At 38.0% G+C, this 17,338-nt stretch overlaps 1 protein-coding gene across 9 annotated transcripts in view; it reads right to left on the reverse strand.

Moving 5' to 3' along the window:
* abca12 (ATP-binding cassette, sub-family A (ABC1), member 12) overlaps positions 1-17,338 on the reverse strand; it is an 86,394-nt gene that overhangs the window by 63,244 nt on the left and 5,812 nt on the right. For 6 of the 9 annotated variants that reach the window (XM_037790073.1, XM_037790072.1, XM_037790071.1 and 3 more), the window contains exons 5-21: positions 16,649-16,743; positions 15,390-15,463; positions 13,924-14,094; positions 13,601-13,794; positions 12,462-12,580; positions 12,018-12,118; positions 11,018-11,164; positions 10,177-10,334; positions 9,381-9,514; positions 8,654-8,784; positions 7,075-7,239; positions 6,722-6,930; positions 6,237-6,370; positions 5,490-5,604; positions 1,679-4,279; positions 458-570; positions 163-230 (exon numbers count right to left, since the gene is read on the reverse strand). In XM_037790073.1, the coding sequence (XP_037646001.1) occupies positions 163-230; positions 458-570; positions 1,679-4,279; positions 5,490-5,604; positions 6,237-6,370; positions 6,722-6,930; positions 7,075-7,239; positions 8,654-8,784; positions 9,381-9,514; positions 10,177-10,334; positions 11,018-11,164; positions 12,018-12,118; positions 12,462-12,580; positions 13,601-13,794; positions 13,924-14,094; positions 15,390-15,463; positions 16,649-16,743 (4,729 nt within the window). The remainder of the gene's footprint in view (positions 1-162; positions 231-457; positions 571-1,678; positions 4,280-5,489; positions 5,605-6,236; positions 6,371-6,721; positions 6,931-7,074; positions 7,240-8,653; positions 8,785-9,380; positions 9,515-10,176; positions 10,335-11,017; positions 11,165-12,017; positions 12,119-12,461; positions 12,581-13,600; positions 13,795-13,923; positions 14,095-15,389; positions 15,464-16,648; positions 16,744-17,338) is intronic. The other 3 variants (XM_037790074.1, XM_037790070.1, XM_037790076.1) reach the window with 2 other exon arrangements.

The raw sequence follows: 17,338 nt of genomic DNA on the forward strand, positions 1-17,338 counted from the left end.
TCAGCATTTTATATTTAATGTAATATCATGTTTAACTTGCAGACCTTTCAAATGTTTGATTTTCCACTAAATGAATTCATGCTGAACTTAATTGAAAGGAGACAAAACAAACAAACATAATGAACTTCTCATTGCCGTATATGACAGTGTTTTAAAACTTACCTGGCCAAAAATCATGGGCAAATTTTCTACCGATGCACTCTCAAAACTTGTCCAGAGACTCATGTTACCTGAAATCACAAGAGATATTGTTCACAAAGTGGACCTCGATGTCAACGTCAAACATAATCTTCTTCTTACAGACAACAAAAACATTGTGCTACTTTGATCCACAGCTCTCAGGCTGTCTGGCGTCAATGCTTGTATAATGAAGTGAACAATGCGACCTCCACTCCATCAGAGTTCATCACGATTCAACAACTTGTCCACCTACAGTGACACAGAGAAGCTGACTTGCCTTGGCCAGACTCCAAGATGAAGTGAGTGATGTTAATGAGGACGGAGACGTAGGCCTGGGCTGAGCTGTTTGGAGGCAGGAGGCTCTGGATTGTTTTCATCTCATCCAGGATCCTGAAGAAACAAAGCACATCAATAGTTCACATCTGAACATGTCTCATCAAAAGGTCATCATGTCTCATCGCATTTTATCAAAGGATTGCAGGACTGCATGCGCTCCATCTTTCTGTTTGGTTTCAATTATCAATCTGAACCAGCGGTTGTTAACTATTTGTATCCACTGAGGGACTATTTTTCTGACATGCAAGATGAATTCACTTCCATTAAAGGTGGAGTCTGGGATTCTGGAGAAATATTTTTGATATTTAACTCAAGACCCAAACAAATAAACTGCTCCCGCCAGTGCTCCCTCAGAATATTAGCATGTGCCACATTTACTGTATTTACCGTACTATTTATAAGCTACTACTAAAATGTTGCATCAAAGGTATCTGGTGGTGTATAGTGACTTTACAGTGATGGTAGCATCAGTGGTGGAATGTAACCAAGTACATTTACTCAAGTACAATTTTGATTTGCGTGTACGTTACTTGAGTATTTCCATTTTCTGTAACTTTATACTTCTACTCCACTACATCGCAGAGGGAAATATTGTACTTTTTACTCCACTATATTTATTTGACACTTTAGCTACTAGTTACTTTTTACATAAAAACATTTTGTGATATGATGCAGTAATCTACTACTAATCTACCCAGTAGTATATAACGTATCTAAATTGAAGAACTACAACATTAAATGTTTGTGTTAGTGATGGAGGTAGAATAATACAATATTTTATATGAATTTAACACTTTAAAAGGAGCTTTTCTGCCTCATAACTACATTTACTTTTGATACTTTAATTGCTTATAATACTTCAGTACTTTTACCTAAGTAACATTCTGAATTGAGGACTTTTACTTGCAATTGAGTATTTTTAACTGTGGTATTTGAACTTTTACTTACTTTACTTTAGTAAAAGATCTGGGTTCTTCTCCCATCATTTAAATTATTTTGTCTGATTAATATTATGAATTCAATATTGTTTTTTTCTATGCCACATCTAATTTGTATCCACATTTGTTAACTTTGAAGCCTTTCTCTACTGCACAACATAAAATTACAGCAACGTGGTCATTTAGCCCAATGAAGTTTTAGGAAAAATAGCAGCATCACTCACAATTGATTCCAGACGTTTGGTCCACCGCCTGCGGAGATGCTCTGAAAATATGTGGTTGCTACTTTGAGAGCAGGAAGCAGGTATTCAGCGATTTCTGGTAGTGTCTGTTGGATGACGCTCTCAACCCTCTTGAGGATGAGGAGGGAGATGTTACGTGATGAGGCAAAACTTATTTGTGGATGGACGGCGAGTTTAACTGAGTCCCCCACAATTTCCAGGATGTTCTGCTGTACAGAGAGCGGCAGCGGGCCTGTGACTGCAGTCACGACCTGCATAGCTTTTTGGACGGCTTCCAAGATAGCGGCTAAGAAGTGGTCACTCTGTGGGCCGCCTGGTTGCTCTGCCACCATTAGGGCTTCGCTCAGGGACTTGGTGATGTTGCTAATGATGGAGAGGTAGGCCTGTTGATCGGCACTGAGAACATTAACCATCGTCCCCAGAAGGTGCTGGATGTCTGTCACAGGGGTGGAGACATTTATGGAGGGGTTTCCCCATTGTAGCATGCTACTGAGGACAGGCAGGACATTGGGTTGTTTCATCCACATCTCTATTGTATCGAGGTAAAGCTTCACTTGGAGCTTAATGACATGCAGAGCGGTTGTGTTGTGCAGCGGCGGAGATCCTGGGAAGTTATTCTGAGCCTCTACTTCAAGAATGATGAGATCAAATTGACGCCGGAGAATCTCAACCGTTGTCAGGCCAATTTGTCTCACCCCTGCACCATCTATTGGGTACTGGAGGCTGTTTATCAGGAACTCGACCTGCTTACTGATAAACAAAGAAAATTCGCTGTGTGCCAGCTGTGATGTCACTTGCATTTGTGTGAAGTGGTAAAAGGGAGCGAGGAGCTCTGAGGCCGAGCTTGTGCTCGTGATATTTTCCAGCCTTTTCAAGTACCATTCCACAATCTCCAGATATATTTTCTGAGCATACCCCGAGTTCATCAGCAAGCTGGTGTTCAAATTGTCAAATGGGTCCGTGTTGGCGACCAGTCGTATCAGACCCTCTACCACTCTGATTTCCTTCATGATCTCTGGAGTGTACATGTGGTTCAGCTGGAAGCTCATCTTGATATTGGCCAGGGTTCTGTTCAGGATGTGTGCGAGAGCCAAGTTAGGATTGGAGCTGAAGTCAACTTGGACGCCATCGCTGATAGTGTTATTGATGATTAACGGTATGAGGGAAAGGATGGCTGTCTCATTACGGAAAGCAGGTAGGTGTGTCAGGAAACTGCTGACACCGCTTATCAATCCCATAACACACTGGGTTGTCACCATCGGGTTATGCTGCGGTTCGAAACACTGGCGAGCATCGATAATCTGCATTATATTTCCAATCAGGTCGTTAATGTTGGCAGCTCCAGCTAGTGCGGCAATGTTGTTCAGCTCCCCGAGGGTTAGGTTTGACTGCTGCAGAGCATTCTGGACATCCGACACAGTAATATTTGGTGTAGCCATGATCAATCTGATGAAATGGAGAGTCTGTTTGAATGATTCCACATAGGAAGCATCATTAGAGGACAGGAGGAGTGGGAAGAACAAGGATGTGATCTCCTCATATTCCCGTCCCTCCAGAACCAGGTTGGTTGCAGCTAATGTGATGGTGACATTAACGTTGGCTGAGAGCATCAGCTCTGATATCTGATCCAGGAAAGTGAAGATTTCTGAGATTCCAGCCAAACAGTTTTGGCCTGCTGCACATTTAGCTATCTGATACTGCAGAGCTTTGAAATCCTGGAGGAAGCGAGCAGCTTCCTGTCGGACCTCAGGTGGTAGGAACGCTACAAGTTTCTGCGCGACAATGTTCTGTGCAGCATCTGGTCCAGCCTGAGTCAGGTTCTGAAGGCCCTCTTGGGTGAGAAGGTCGAGAAAGTCCTTGGAAAGCGAGTGGAGGTCTGTGACTTGTGCTGGGCTAAGCTGGCCTTGATGTTGGATTTTCTGCAGTCTATACAGAGCTTTCAGGAATTCTTGAAGCTGGCGTGTGTACTCAAGAATGATGTTAGTTGGGTCACCGTTTGGTGCATCCAACATCTTCTTTAGTAGCTCCATGGCACTGAGGATGGTTTCTACAAAGCCTGCTGAGGTCTGGTTGGTGAAAGGCTCGATGGCTTGTCTGAGACGGGCCACATAGTCAGGGTGGAAGTAGTCTGAGTAGGTAAGCTCAGTGTTTCCCATGATGTGGGAAAGAGACATGGTGAGGTTACCCTCCAAGGAGAGAAATAGCATTATCAACCGTTCCAGTTCAGGCATCGTTGGGTCTGTCTCATTGAAGGTAAATATGTGCTGGTTGAGCCGGCCAAGCTTCGAGGCTACATCGAGCAGTGCAGAGGCATTGAGGGGGCCGTCACTGAGGAGCAGAGGCAGCAGTGGTCTCAGACCTGTGGACTGTAACAGGTTACCGATGAGGGCAATTGTGACATTGCTTTGGTCAGGAAGCATGGTGATTGTGTTGATAAAGCCATCCAGGTTTTTCATCAGGTTTATCAGGTAGGCAGAGAGCGCATCTCCACCTTGGATTTCTTGTTTCAAATATGTTCCGACCAGATTTCTATAGACGTCACCATACGCATTCTGCAACAGATTCACGGTTCCTTTGAGACAACTACAGAGAAAAGAGAACAGTGGAAAACAACATGTCAGAATTTTCTAAATCGCTTTGAGTAATGTGGGTAAAACAGTCACAACAATAAATAATACTTCTTCTGGTGTTACAACTCTGTCTGTGCTATGTTGAATTCCTCGTTTGTGCAAAGAAGCTGCCTGTTTAATCATATTACAAATCACTGACAAAAGCAATCAGTTCATGTTGATCATTTAATTAAACATTTTGGTAAATACACTAGTTTTTTGTTTGTTAGATGAGAATATTGATACCACTCTCATATCTGTCTCAGTATCAAGCTGGAGCCAGCAGTTAGTTAGCTTAGCTCAGCACAAACACTGGAAACATGGGGAAACAGTTAGCCTGGCTCGGTCCACCACCTCTAAAACTCACTAATCTCATTTGTTTAATCTGTCAAAAGCCGAAGTGTAATAATAATAACTTGTGGCGTTTTTGGTGATTATGTGCGGAACTATTTCTTGGCCGGGCTCAGTTACTTCCTTGAGTTTTGTCTTCAACGTCAGGTTGCCAGACAACCAAGAAATAGTCCCATACATTGCTGTAAAGCTGCTAGCTAGAAGATGCTAAGCTAAGCTGACCAGCTGCTGCCTATAGTTTCAAGTATAACAGATTAGGGCTGCAACCAACGATTATTTTCATTGTCGATTAATCTGTTGATTATTTTCTCGATTAATCGATTAGTTGTTTGGTCTATAAAATGTCAGAAAATGGTGAAAAATGTCGATCAGTGTTTTCCAAAGCCCAAGATGACATCCTCTCCTCAGAATGTCTTGTTTGTCCACAACTCAAAAGATATTCAATTTACTGTCATAGAGGAGTAAAGAAACCAGAAAATATTCACATTTAAGAAGCTGGAATCAGAAAACTTTGACTTCTTTTTCTTAAAAAAAATGAGTCAAACTGATTAATCAATTATCAAAATAGTTGGCGATTAATTTAACAATTGAACACTAATCGATTAATCGTTGGAGCTCTATCAGATAAGAGAGTGGTATCGATCTTCTCATCATTATATATCATCATATCATCCTACATAGTTGTTTTAATGAGTCAACATCCTATCAATAAAAGAAAGTCAATAACAGAACAGAAAATTCAGTTCCAGAGCATATGCAGTAATACATGCATCGTCAACATGTTCAAAAAGACATTATATAATTTATTAAAACTAACAAGTACAAGCACTTACTTCACCAGGACGTCTTGGCTTGGTGACATCAGAGCCTGAGTCATTGCTTGAACAAACTGGGGCCATTTCAAACCAGTATTGCAATGAATGGATAAGTAGTTGATGTCAATGGAACCTAAAGTGGGAGGTAAACATATTAAATACATACATGAATTGGTTCTGTTTATTCTACTATGTTAAATAAATCATTACTTGGTTGTGGGTTAACTTGTTTTGGCACTTTGTGTATAAGTGTTGTATCACGCTGCACATGTTTCATTGAGCTTCACTGTAGCGACCCAGTGACATCCTCTATTGATTAATGTGCAAAGGGCCATATGAAGGAAAAAAGCACCAATAAAACTCAATTTGCCATTTCTTGTTGTAGGTCATGATTTATATATAATAATATAAAAATATATAAATTTACAGTTTATAATTTCAATTGATTTTTTAGTTTACAGAGAGAAATTTCACGGACAAAAGGTTTCTTAAAAAAATAAAGAATAGAAAGCCCTTTTGTGTGGGTGATGACAACGCTGACAAGCTAACAAGGGAAAACACTACTGCATGCTAATTAAATACACCATGGCACATGGAACAATATGTTTATTCATCTTTATATTTTGCTTCTTAATTGAATTATATTTTGATAATAATATAAAATTCTGAATCTGATGATTGAAAACTCTTTTAAGCCTCATTTGCACCCTGGAATCGCCTTGATGTATGCATTTGACAGCTAAGAAAAGAAGAAATTGTTCTCACAGTTTGCTGGCTGAGTTGTGACATCGGGCCTGTAGTTCAGAATCCAGTAAAGCATGTGGAAATAATCCTTTACCTCGGGCCACAGTTGACTCTTCTCAATGTTTTCTCCAACATTCACCATGAACAAGAAAACACTGCAAGCAAAGCAAAGCACAACACTGTTGAGACAGTGAAATGATATCTGACAGCATGAAATGAGACATTGTGCTCATTATCTAACACATATCTTTTTTTTCTTTCCACTTAATTAACTGAAGTGGGCCATTTGCACAGCTTTGTCTGACTTAAATCAAATGTCTTCACTGGAAAATAATGTTAGTGGGGCCTTAAATCTTTTAAGTTAAAGACATTATGTGAATTTTAAATTATACGACTGTTAATTACAAATTAGCAATATTTTAGATCATATTTTCAATCATCTGTTCAAATCAAAAGCAGATATGGAATGAAACCCTGCAGGTATATAATCAACACTTCCTCGAGACCTTTGTTGAAGAATCCCAGGAACATCTTGAGTGCTGTTGTCTACCATCCAGTTTATCCAGTATTCTCCAGACAACTGTGCGGCCAGTCTGTTCGAACGCATCCCGAACTGCATACTTTTATTGTACAGCTTGTGCCACTCAGAGAGAATCATGGGAAGTGTCAGGTTGTAGTTTCCTTGGCCTGTGAGGGCAATGTACAAGTCTTGTCCCTGTGGAAACAAAAAATGAAGAAAAAGAAATTTGTTACGACACAAAATACTCCCAAAACAATAAAGAAAAGTAAAGAGTGTTGCATAAAGTTGGAGGAGAACTCATTAACCATAACTCTTCAAATGTAGTTAAGTAACTGTTACCTTCTGAATCAATGGCAACCAGTTCATCAGTAGCGCTTCCTGTAGAGCAGAGCTGTTCTGACAGATGGCTGACCTCAACACCTCGATCTTTATGCTCTCTGTGTTTAAGAGCCACTCAAAGTGACCAAAGAGATCCTCGCATGTTAAAGACTGAGTTGACATAACCTAGTGAAACAGAGACAAAAAGCAACAACTGATAAGTGTTTGCTACCTGAATTGTTTTCCATACTTTTATCAAAAACCTAAAACATGTCATCCCCTGAAGTCAAGGTGTTACATATGACAGAGAGCTGTTGGCGGATCGTGATGAAATAAATTATGGCAGACAGGTGTTCAGTAAGTCATCTTAGACTTCTTGCACATAGTTTCATACTAAAGCTGTCTGAGCAATGCTTGGTTGCTCAACATGTCCTTGAAAAAATAACATGCAATTAAGCAAACTACAGTCTAAAGTCAAATTTTGTTGTTTTTCTGCAACCTGGGTCTTGTTTGTGCAGTTTTAGCCCTCTTTTCTTATTTAAGATAACAATTTAAATACTAATTTCATTGCTGAGAAATGTCGCTGTGACATTGGTGATTAGAAACTCTTTTTAGGGGTGCTCAATCACACCTAAATTTCATCTCTGCACCCCTAAAAAATAATTACAAAACCCTCCGAGACGGCGATCCCGGCCGACATTGCTGTCTTTAAGAGGCTGTAGCGGGCTCAGTCGTAAAGCTAGAGTGAATATATTGGTATCATATGAAACTAGAAAACCTAAGGAATACATTGGTATCCTGTCATGTTAGTTCGGGACGGAGGCTAAATAATGCTCCAAAGTTAGGCAAAATTTTGGTGTGGGAAAACTGGCATGGCGATTTTCAAAGGAGTCTATTGACCTCTGAACTCAAGACAAAAATAAATTTCCACCATAACTTGATGCAGAAAAGGCAGAAATTGGTGCTTAAAATCCCCCAGAATGCAGGAAATTAAGTTTGACGCACAATATTTCCTGGGGGAGGACCCCCCGCTGAATATGTGTTCCCCCCAATGTTGAAACGAAACTTACACCCTTGACTGTATACGTCACGTTATCATTAGCAGCTGAGCTGCTCTAAAGTTCTGATCCTAGAATCGCCCCTGCACTGCTGCAATACTGGCAGCTAGAACTTTACAGTCAGCGTTCAGTAGCGGTTAGACAATCAGACAGACCTTTAACCAAGCCCAGTTTAACCCAATTACATAAGATCATCATTTTGAATAGATAATACACTTATTTGGAAGTGCAACTTAAGGCCAGTGTCTATCAATCACACTTTAAATATGAGTGGATACACAACTATGGGAAAGTACTAGAGGTTGGAAACTGCCTCAACCTGTTTTCAAACCAGTCCGATTGCTTGTGTGGTTGCCAAAACGTGCACTCTGTCTTACTGCCTCCACACATCTTAGCAATTACACCGGTGACTAAGCTGTTATGAACTACGATGCCTGAAACTATAAAAATAAGATCAAGTTTCTAAAATAACATCATTGTTTTTTTAAGCGATTAATAGCCAACGGCGTACAGTATGATCAGTTAAAATACTACGAGCATACCTTTGGTAGAATTCCCATCACACCGTCCAGGATACGACTAATACAAACGCTTGCTGCAGACTGGTTTGTCATCAACGATAGATACGTCATTTGGATTTGATTAGCATCTTTCAGGAAATTTTCCATCATTTCTGCAAACCAGGGAGAGTACAGACAACAAATATACAACAATCAGATCAGTTGACTACAGTCAGTGATATGCTATAAAACAGAAGTACGTTTTAAACACAATTTCAAAAAGAAATCCACCTTTGGACACTGTTAAGTCACCCACTTATCACGCAATTTCTGTGCAATACATCCCAGAGGATTGTTGTTTTAATTAAGTGTTAGAATGTTCCTTCTTGTGTGGGTGTATCCATTTCCCGCATGGTAACTCCTCTAGTCCTACTTTGGTTTAACATCTGTCCCCTGAGAAAGGGTGTCAATCTGTTCCTTTCACCTCTGGGTTACACAGTACATCCAGGTAGAGAGAACAATAGTGACTCTGGCTGTATGTGACAAAAAAACAGCAAGTCATACCACACTGAGCACAAAATGTCCTGGGAATCAGTTAACTTTTAGATTTAGTCTCTCTGCTCTTTCATTGTTAAGGGCTGATGCAGCAAAGCTCATGTTTACTGCATATATCTTAGTTCAGTTAAACCAGTAGGAATAGCAGAGCTCCTTTTAATAGTGTTGAAAATGTAATATATTTCACTGTGAGCAGGAGGTTTTGTAGTCTTACCTTCTACAGTATCCAGGCCCAGTGTTGCTGACTGCATGAACTGAAAGCCAGTTCTGAGGAGGGCATCGACAACCATATCCAGCTCCGGCACAGTTTGTATAATCTCCATCACCACTTTGCCGACCCCCAAAAACCTGCCAAAGCACAAGGCCAGACTTAAGAAAAAGTACAAACTGTTCACTTTACCGTGGACACTAGACTTTCTGAGGTCTCTGATATTTAGCCCGATGTGAGCAATTTTACGGTAATTTTAAATTAAAAAAAATGTTTGGCTAACTTCTGAGGTGCAGAAAGCAGACAATGAGAAAGACACACAGGTAAGAGGCAACACAGGGTGGTTTCCAGTGTGCTCTTTCTAAGTAAAATGTATTAAACAAGAAAGGTTTAATGGGCTAGGACAAATTTACAACAAATGCTAAATGATCGGTACAAAAATAGCTTTCAACAACCCGAAATCTATAAAATATATTTCCCAAATAATTAAAAAAGCAATTAATTATTCCATGCACAATAGTATATAAATCTTTACTTTGATTAGGTGATGCAAAAGAATACTATAAGGAATTGTATTTTTTTTGCCAACTTTGCTGTTTCTGAACAAAAATCAAATCCTACCTGTTAATAAATACTTCTTAAAAACTCCTTCTACTTGTCTGGATATTTGTGTGACATTCAGAAAGCCCATCCACTTGCTTCAATCCAATTTGCTTTATAGTTTTTGAAGCATTAAAAAAAACGGGTAGCCTCTGAGGGATTGGCTAAATGTCTTACTGGCAATGTACGGTACTGTACTTACAGCTCCTCCTCGATGTTTTGTGGTTGTGTTTCTACGCTACGCCGGTTCCTGGTGCCTCCCTGTCCTCCTGGAGAGGGACCTCCCATCAGGCTGTGCAGCAGTCCTTTGGCGAAGGACACATCATGTGGCGCAACACGCTCACTCCATACCAGGAGAATCTGGGAATAATATAGGTAACATAACATTTTAGCTAGACAAGAAGTCAGTCTTTTTCTGCACTACTCCTGTTTCTCTCTGTCTGTCTCTAAACAATACATATTCATATTTTTATTGTAATTGTTTTATGTTTCTTGACTGTTGCAGTACTTAGTTTCTATCTTTAATTTTCTCTTACTATGTTTATGGTCATGCACCAAAATACCAAAGGCAAATTCATAGTTTGTTAAAACGTACTTGGCAATAAACCTGATTCTGATTAGCAGCATTAGATTGCTAATTAATGTCCGGCTGGCTGTTTGAGCGAGTACACCTCGTGATGACAGCGTTAGCTAACAGCTTCTGATTGGGAATTATCTCATCAAAACACGTGTACCATAGTGGCAGGGCTAATTGGATGACTTTGAGGCTTCTGTTCCCCAGGTGCAACCTGTGAGTCACAGTTGCTCGTTGCTACGGCCAACAGCTTTCTTGAGGCCGTAGACTCATTATTTGGTACTCTGTGAATCTAATTAGAAGTGAGGGTGGCACTTGAGAATGCAAATTAAGAGTAAAGACAGAAGAACACAGACAAGTAAAACGAGAACAGTGAGAAGATAAATGCCATCAAGAGGCTGACTCATTTCTGATGTTGGCATTTCTCTCTCTTCTTGATGATGATAACATTCAGATCATTCTAACCTACCTGCTTTGCCACCTTATCAGGGCTGATAAAGCCCAGAAGCATGTTCACGGTGCCTGTACTGCACGCTGCTGTTAACCACAATGGGTTACTGCTGTTCTCACACAAGTGAGAAAGCACCATGTCTCTGTCAAACGTCAGGCCGATAGCCTAGACAGAGAGAAGAGGAGAATTACAGTAAATATAATCAGAAATACGTTATTGATCCCCAGGGGGAAAATGGGACGTTACAGCTGCTCTTGTATATAAAGAAATATAAGAAAAATAGAAATAAAGGAATATGTAACATGAAAATGATGTACATAATGCTTCAATATATAACACAATATACAGTATGTAGATAAATATAAATAAATAGTAAAAAAAATAATAATATGTGCATCAAGCACATACAACATATATCACCGTGTAAATAAAAAAAGCTGAGAAGTGGGATCCATGAAGTGTGTTAAATATAAACGCAAGAATAGTATAAATAAATAAATAAGAATACTTCTTCTAATGAAAACTGTGTTCAAGCCCTTAATAAAGTGGTGACTCATTTATGGAATAATTACCACCAAACTTAGTCAAACAGTAGAAAAAGAGCGTTGCATTAAAATGAATAGTTTTGGGAAATACACAAATAGAATATGTGTGCTCTTGCAGATAACACTCTCATATTGGTCCTTTAAATATGAAGCTACAGCAAGGAGATGGTTGGCTTCGCTTAGCATTAAGACTGGAAACAGGGGTAAGCAGCTAACTTAGCCTGGCTCTGTGCAAAGGTACAAACAATATGGGCAGGAGGGGTTTGTTAAACAGAGCCAGGCTAGCTGTTTCCCTTTGATTCCAGTCTTTACGCCAAGCATGAGAGTGGTATCGCTCTTCTCATCTAACTCTCGGCAAGAAAGGGAATAAGAGCAAATTCCAAAATGTTGATCTATTCTCATATTCTTAACTCATAATTGTGAGTTCAACTTGACTTTCCTGTTTCAAATGTGATTTCTTGGTCAACACGTACCTTGTCCAGGGGTATTTTGACCTCTTGTAGAACACGTTTCACCATCTCACTTAGTGAGTCATTCTGCAACGTGACAACATCTCCGAGGGTGATAGACACACCTGAGCAGAATCAAGTCACGAGGTAAGACGTTACACCGTAATTGCGTATCCGCACAAAACTTGACTGACAAATATTCCTCTGGTGTTATCATATTAAAGGTGAATTGTGTTTGCATTGTGGCTTCCCTAAAACAACAAGACTTCCTTCCTTCATTGTGATCCGGCTTTTTAAGAAATCTCACTGTGACATAATGATATATCAAGTAGCCAGTGGTTTATATACCTGCATATTTATAAAACAAAATAAACCTAATATACATATATTAAAGCCATTTAATTAAAAAAAACACCCTCATAATTTGTGGCTGACGTGGTATGTTCAGTACAGCTGGCGGTAAGTTACCTCTGCCAGGCCATTTTTGGGCGTAGCGGATCATGTTGATACCTCCAGCAAGTAACGGATGCACCGTGGAAAGTGAGGCACCGACTTCAGGGAAATTGTTCTGGATGACATTCATAGCACTGGAGAGAACAAAAATATTTAGTGTTCAAAACAAGACAGAACCTGCAGCAAACACTTGACAGAGCGAATGATTAGACAAACACACACTCTGCTGTTCTAAATCCTAAATAAAGTCTCAGATATTGTGCGAAGCAAACAAGGCTGGACCGAGTGTTTGAAAGCCAATATCAACAAAGTCACTAAGGTTCAATTTTATTGTACCATCGCTCAGTATTTCTAAACTGGTTTCTATTTATGCCAAAACAGCCAGTAATGTTTGTGTTTCACACATATAAATGGTATGATATGAAGCTTAAATTTTTGTCTAGCAGTTCTTTAAAGTCAGGTGGTTCACCTCACCTATTCACTTGAAATTCTTCATTAGGAAAATCAAGAATTCATTCCAGAGATTGTGAACTAATAAAATATGAAGCAAAAACTAAATTTATAAACTGTTTAAAGGAGCGATGCTAACTGTGAACTTCACCATAACACTGATAGACAAAGTGCTGTGGCCTTTATTAAATATTCAGTATGACGCAGCACAGGGCTGGGCAATATTATGATATATATCATCAAAACGATATAAAAATGTCTATCATATATATTGTATATTTTTCTATATAATTTCTATCGCAATATAGGCTAGGCCTATTTTTATTTATTTTTTATTTATAATTTCAGTTAAAACCGTTATGTTCATTTTGCACTCAAGTTCTTAACATGAGAAAATTATTTTAAGTATTTAATTCCCACAGGAGTTTACAAAAATAGGTTTTAAAATGTGGTTATTTCATATAGACTATTTATTTATTGAATTACCAGAAAACATGCTATATTGTGATGTATATCGTTATTGAGATATGAAATGTCCTATATTGTGATAGAAGATTTTGGCCATATCTCCCAGCCCTACCACATTACCAGCATACTTCATCTATTCCAGTCATATATTTTTTTAAACTTACTAAATAAATAAACACCTTCACACAGCTGCCCTTCATTCATTCTGAATCGCTCCAACATTGAAAGTACATTACCCCTGTACGTTGGTGAGTAGAACCTCTGCGCTGGCCAGCACTTGGTCAAAAGAACCGGAGGAGAGGAGCTGAGGAATAGCTAGAAGGCTTTCCCACAGTGAGGTGTGATTTTGCAGCTTATCGAACACCATCACCGCGGCCGCGGCCACCGTCATCGTCTCATTTGGTTTTGTCACCATCAGCTCCGTCAGCATCTGACAACCAGAGGTAATTTCAGAGTCAACAAAACAAACGTATATACTTTTTTTCCCCACATAAAACAGAATTATAAGACACTGTCCTGATAACAACAAGCTGACACATGCATGCAGACGAACACACACCTGGTTGAGTGTGTTGAGCGAGACTTCAAACACAGTGTTGTTTGACTTGCAGAAAGTGACCACAGCGTAGGAGAGCGGGTTGTGTGAGGTTGTGTTCATCGTGGAAAGCGTCATGGTGCAGATGGCTCTCTTCAGCATGTTCATTGACTCCAGCAGTTTGTTCAAGGACTCCTGGATTCACATGATTACAGTTACTCATTAAAAGAAGGTATTCATTCAAAAGGTAAATTCATACAATATTATTAGAATAAAAGAAAGCAAATAGCGATTGTACCTTCAAATCACATTGTTTACGGTAACACTTCATAAAAACCATCATTAATGAATGGTAAATTTATGGCTAATTAAACTTTAGTTAATATTATTTTACTGTTAATAAACAATTAAATCATAATTAATAATGTAAATAATAAATGCTATATTGTATCATAGCTGATAAGAGATGATTACATTAATTCTGATTACATTAAAAATATTTATTGACAGTTTATTGCTGAACACATTATAACATTTTATACACTATATTAAGTTTTTGTTAATGATTACCAAATGATTTTAAACCTTTAAGAAATTGTTTTTAAAACATCTATAAATATTACATAGATAGATGGACCAGAAAACAAGTGACAAGGTATTAACTAATTATCTACTCTAAATAATGTGTATAGATGCTTTACAAGGTAATTATTAACCATTAACATAACACAACCATTAAATGTTAAACAAATATCTATCTATGTAATGTTTATAGCTGTTTTACAAATGATTTCTTAATGTTTACAAATCATTTGGTAATCATTAACAAATTCTTAATATAATATACAAAATAGTATGTGTGCAAAAATAAACTGTTTAAATAATGTAAATTATAGCATTACTAATAATTAGTAAACATTATTAATTATTGTTTGTTAACAGTAAAATACAATAAATTATATTCAATAAAATATGAATTTACCATTTATTAATGACGATTATTATAAAGTGTTACCAATGCAATCTACCATATACCATAGTGATGCCATTATTCACTTTGTAAATAGTATATATGGCAAATTATTAGTTTAAAATACTGCTTTTCTTTGATTTGATCACTTATCGCTGTTGGTGTTGTCATTTCAGATTGCTTTAATGAGTGGCTTGAATACTGGAGGGATTAAATTTAATTAAATTGTACTACTTTCAGAATCTTCATTGGCTACTGCTACTATAAGACGTTCTCCTTTCTGCTCGAACATAATGTCCTACTGCAGAGGAAATAGAATAAAGAGAAATAGGTATTTCAAATAAACCCTTTACGCATTCCTATAAGCCCGTTTTTGTCAGAGAATAAGGCCTCATCTTGTTAACAATGACCTTTACAGAAGAGACCAAACAAGCTTTTAATACTGTGATTAACTTGATTCAGTAAACAGGCTGTTCTTTATTCTCAGCAGTTGTGTTGCTCCCATTATATTAATACCAACCTGATCTCCCAGAAGAGTGGTATTCATGGGGTTCATGTGAGAGACATTATTAAACCCTTGTTGATGAAATGGACCTTTAACACAAGAACACACTGTTAAAAACGTAGTGCCTGATATCAGTCACCTTATAATGCAAACATGAGAAGGGGAGGAAACAAAGTCCAATTTTTTAGGAACAAATTCAGAAAAGTGTGGTTTTTAAAAGTAATAGTTCAACATTTTAGAAAATATGTTTATTTGCTTTCTCGCAGAATTAGAAGCAGTGGAGGAATGTAACTAAGTACATTTACTTTGTAATTGGGTATTTTTCATTTCATGCCACTTTCTACTTCTACTCTACTGCATTTTAGAGGGAAATGTTGTGTTTTTACTCCACTATACTTATTTTTAACAGCTTTATTTACTTTACAAATGAAGATTTAATATAAAAAAACATATGAAGAACCTTTAAAATAAGCTTTTTTGTCAAATATTAAACTAATCAGAAGTGTACAAAATGTGAGCTTAAACTACAAATCAATTAATCAATTAGTTGATTAGTCAATTATCATTCTCATGCAAAAATGCCTGAAACATTTCATAGTTTCAGCTTCTCAGATATGCACCTTTGCTGCTTTTCCTTTTAATAATGCCAATAATTATAATGTATTAGTAATAATGTAGATGTTTGGTACAGTGTGGTATTAGTACTTTTACTGAAGTAAAGGATCTGAATACTTCCTCCACCACTGAATAGAAGTAAATATTATAACCCCTCTCGTATCTGCCCGTTAAATATGGAGCTAACAGGAAACAGTTAGTTTAGCTTAGCACAAAGACTGGTGGTAGAGGGAAACAGCTAGCTTCGCTTTGTTTCCAAGGTAGAATAAATAAATAAAATCAAGTGGCTAACTAAAGGCTAACTGTTTCTAGTCTTTATGCTAAGTTATTTGTCTCTTGGCTCCAGCTTCATATTGAACAGATAGATATCGATCTTCTCATCTAACTCTCAGCAAGAAAGCGAATAAGTGTATTTCCAAAAATGTCAAACTATTCCTTTAAAAAGTTCAATAAGATTTGCGTTTGTTTCATAACATTTAGGCTAATCTTCTAGAAATGTATATATTCTTCCCAAAGCGAGTGTGGCTAGTCTTTCTACCTAAATAGGTCTCAGCTACAAAATATCATCAGACGATTGTCTGTGCCATAACGTGAAAAAATGAAAATGTGATTTTGTCATTGTACATAGAAAGAAGGGTCTGTGATTGAGAATAACATACCCAAAATGCTGCTCAAGGCCTCAATCAGTGCATCAGAATCCTTTTTGTAGTTCTTGGGGACAGTAAAGTCTGCCGGTTGAAGTAGCTGGTTTAACCTGTCACACAGAGTCAAAGAGGAAATTAAAAGATGCCCAGTCAAATTAATGTGATTTAAAGTCTGTTTTCAAGGGTGTTTTCCATAGAGTGTAACTGAGCTGTACAGCAAACCATAATTCTTCAGTAAGTTGAGGGTGACACAAACAGGTTTTCTACCAGCCACCTTCATTCCTGAGTTTGGAATTTATATTTCCGTGACAGCGCAACAGCTTGGATAACAAAAGTAGAGAAAGCATTTCTAAGCCATTTCAACAAACGGAACTAGTTAACGCAATGTATACAGGTTTAAAAAAAAATAAAGGTGCCAATTGTTCCCTTTATTATCATTTTTTGGAGATTATGCAACTTGTGTTGACAGATTTGTTTTAAAAGAAATAAGATATCAGTCGTCTACTTCAGCTTTTTGACTGCTCATCCTCCACAGAGTGATGTCTGTTGTTGGTACATTTCCATGATCACACTCACTAATCATCTCGTGATGCTGCCAAGCTGGGACATGTCCCTCCTTTGTGACTCAATGTACACTAATCATATGACACCAATAGAGCCACTAGAGACATTCAGTATGTTTAACACGTGGACGTTTTATGCAGC

The sequence above is a fragment of the Sebastes umbrosus genome, chromosome 13, assembly GCF_015220745.1.
Source record: "Sebastes umbrosus isolate fSebUmb1 chromosome 13, fSebUmb1.pri, whole genome shotgun sequence".
In the NCBI taxonomy this organism is placed as follows: domain Eukaryota; kingdom Metazoa; phylum Chordata; class Actinopteri; order Perciformes; family Sebastidae; genus Sebastes; species Sebastes umbrosus.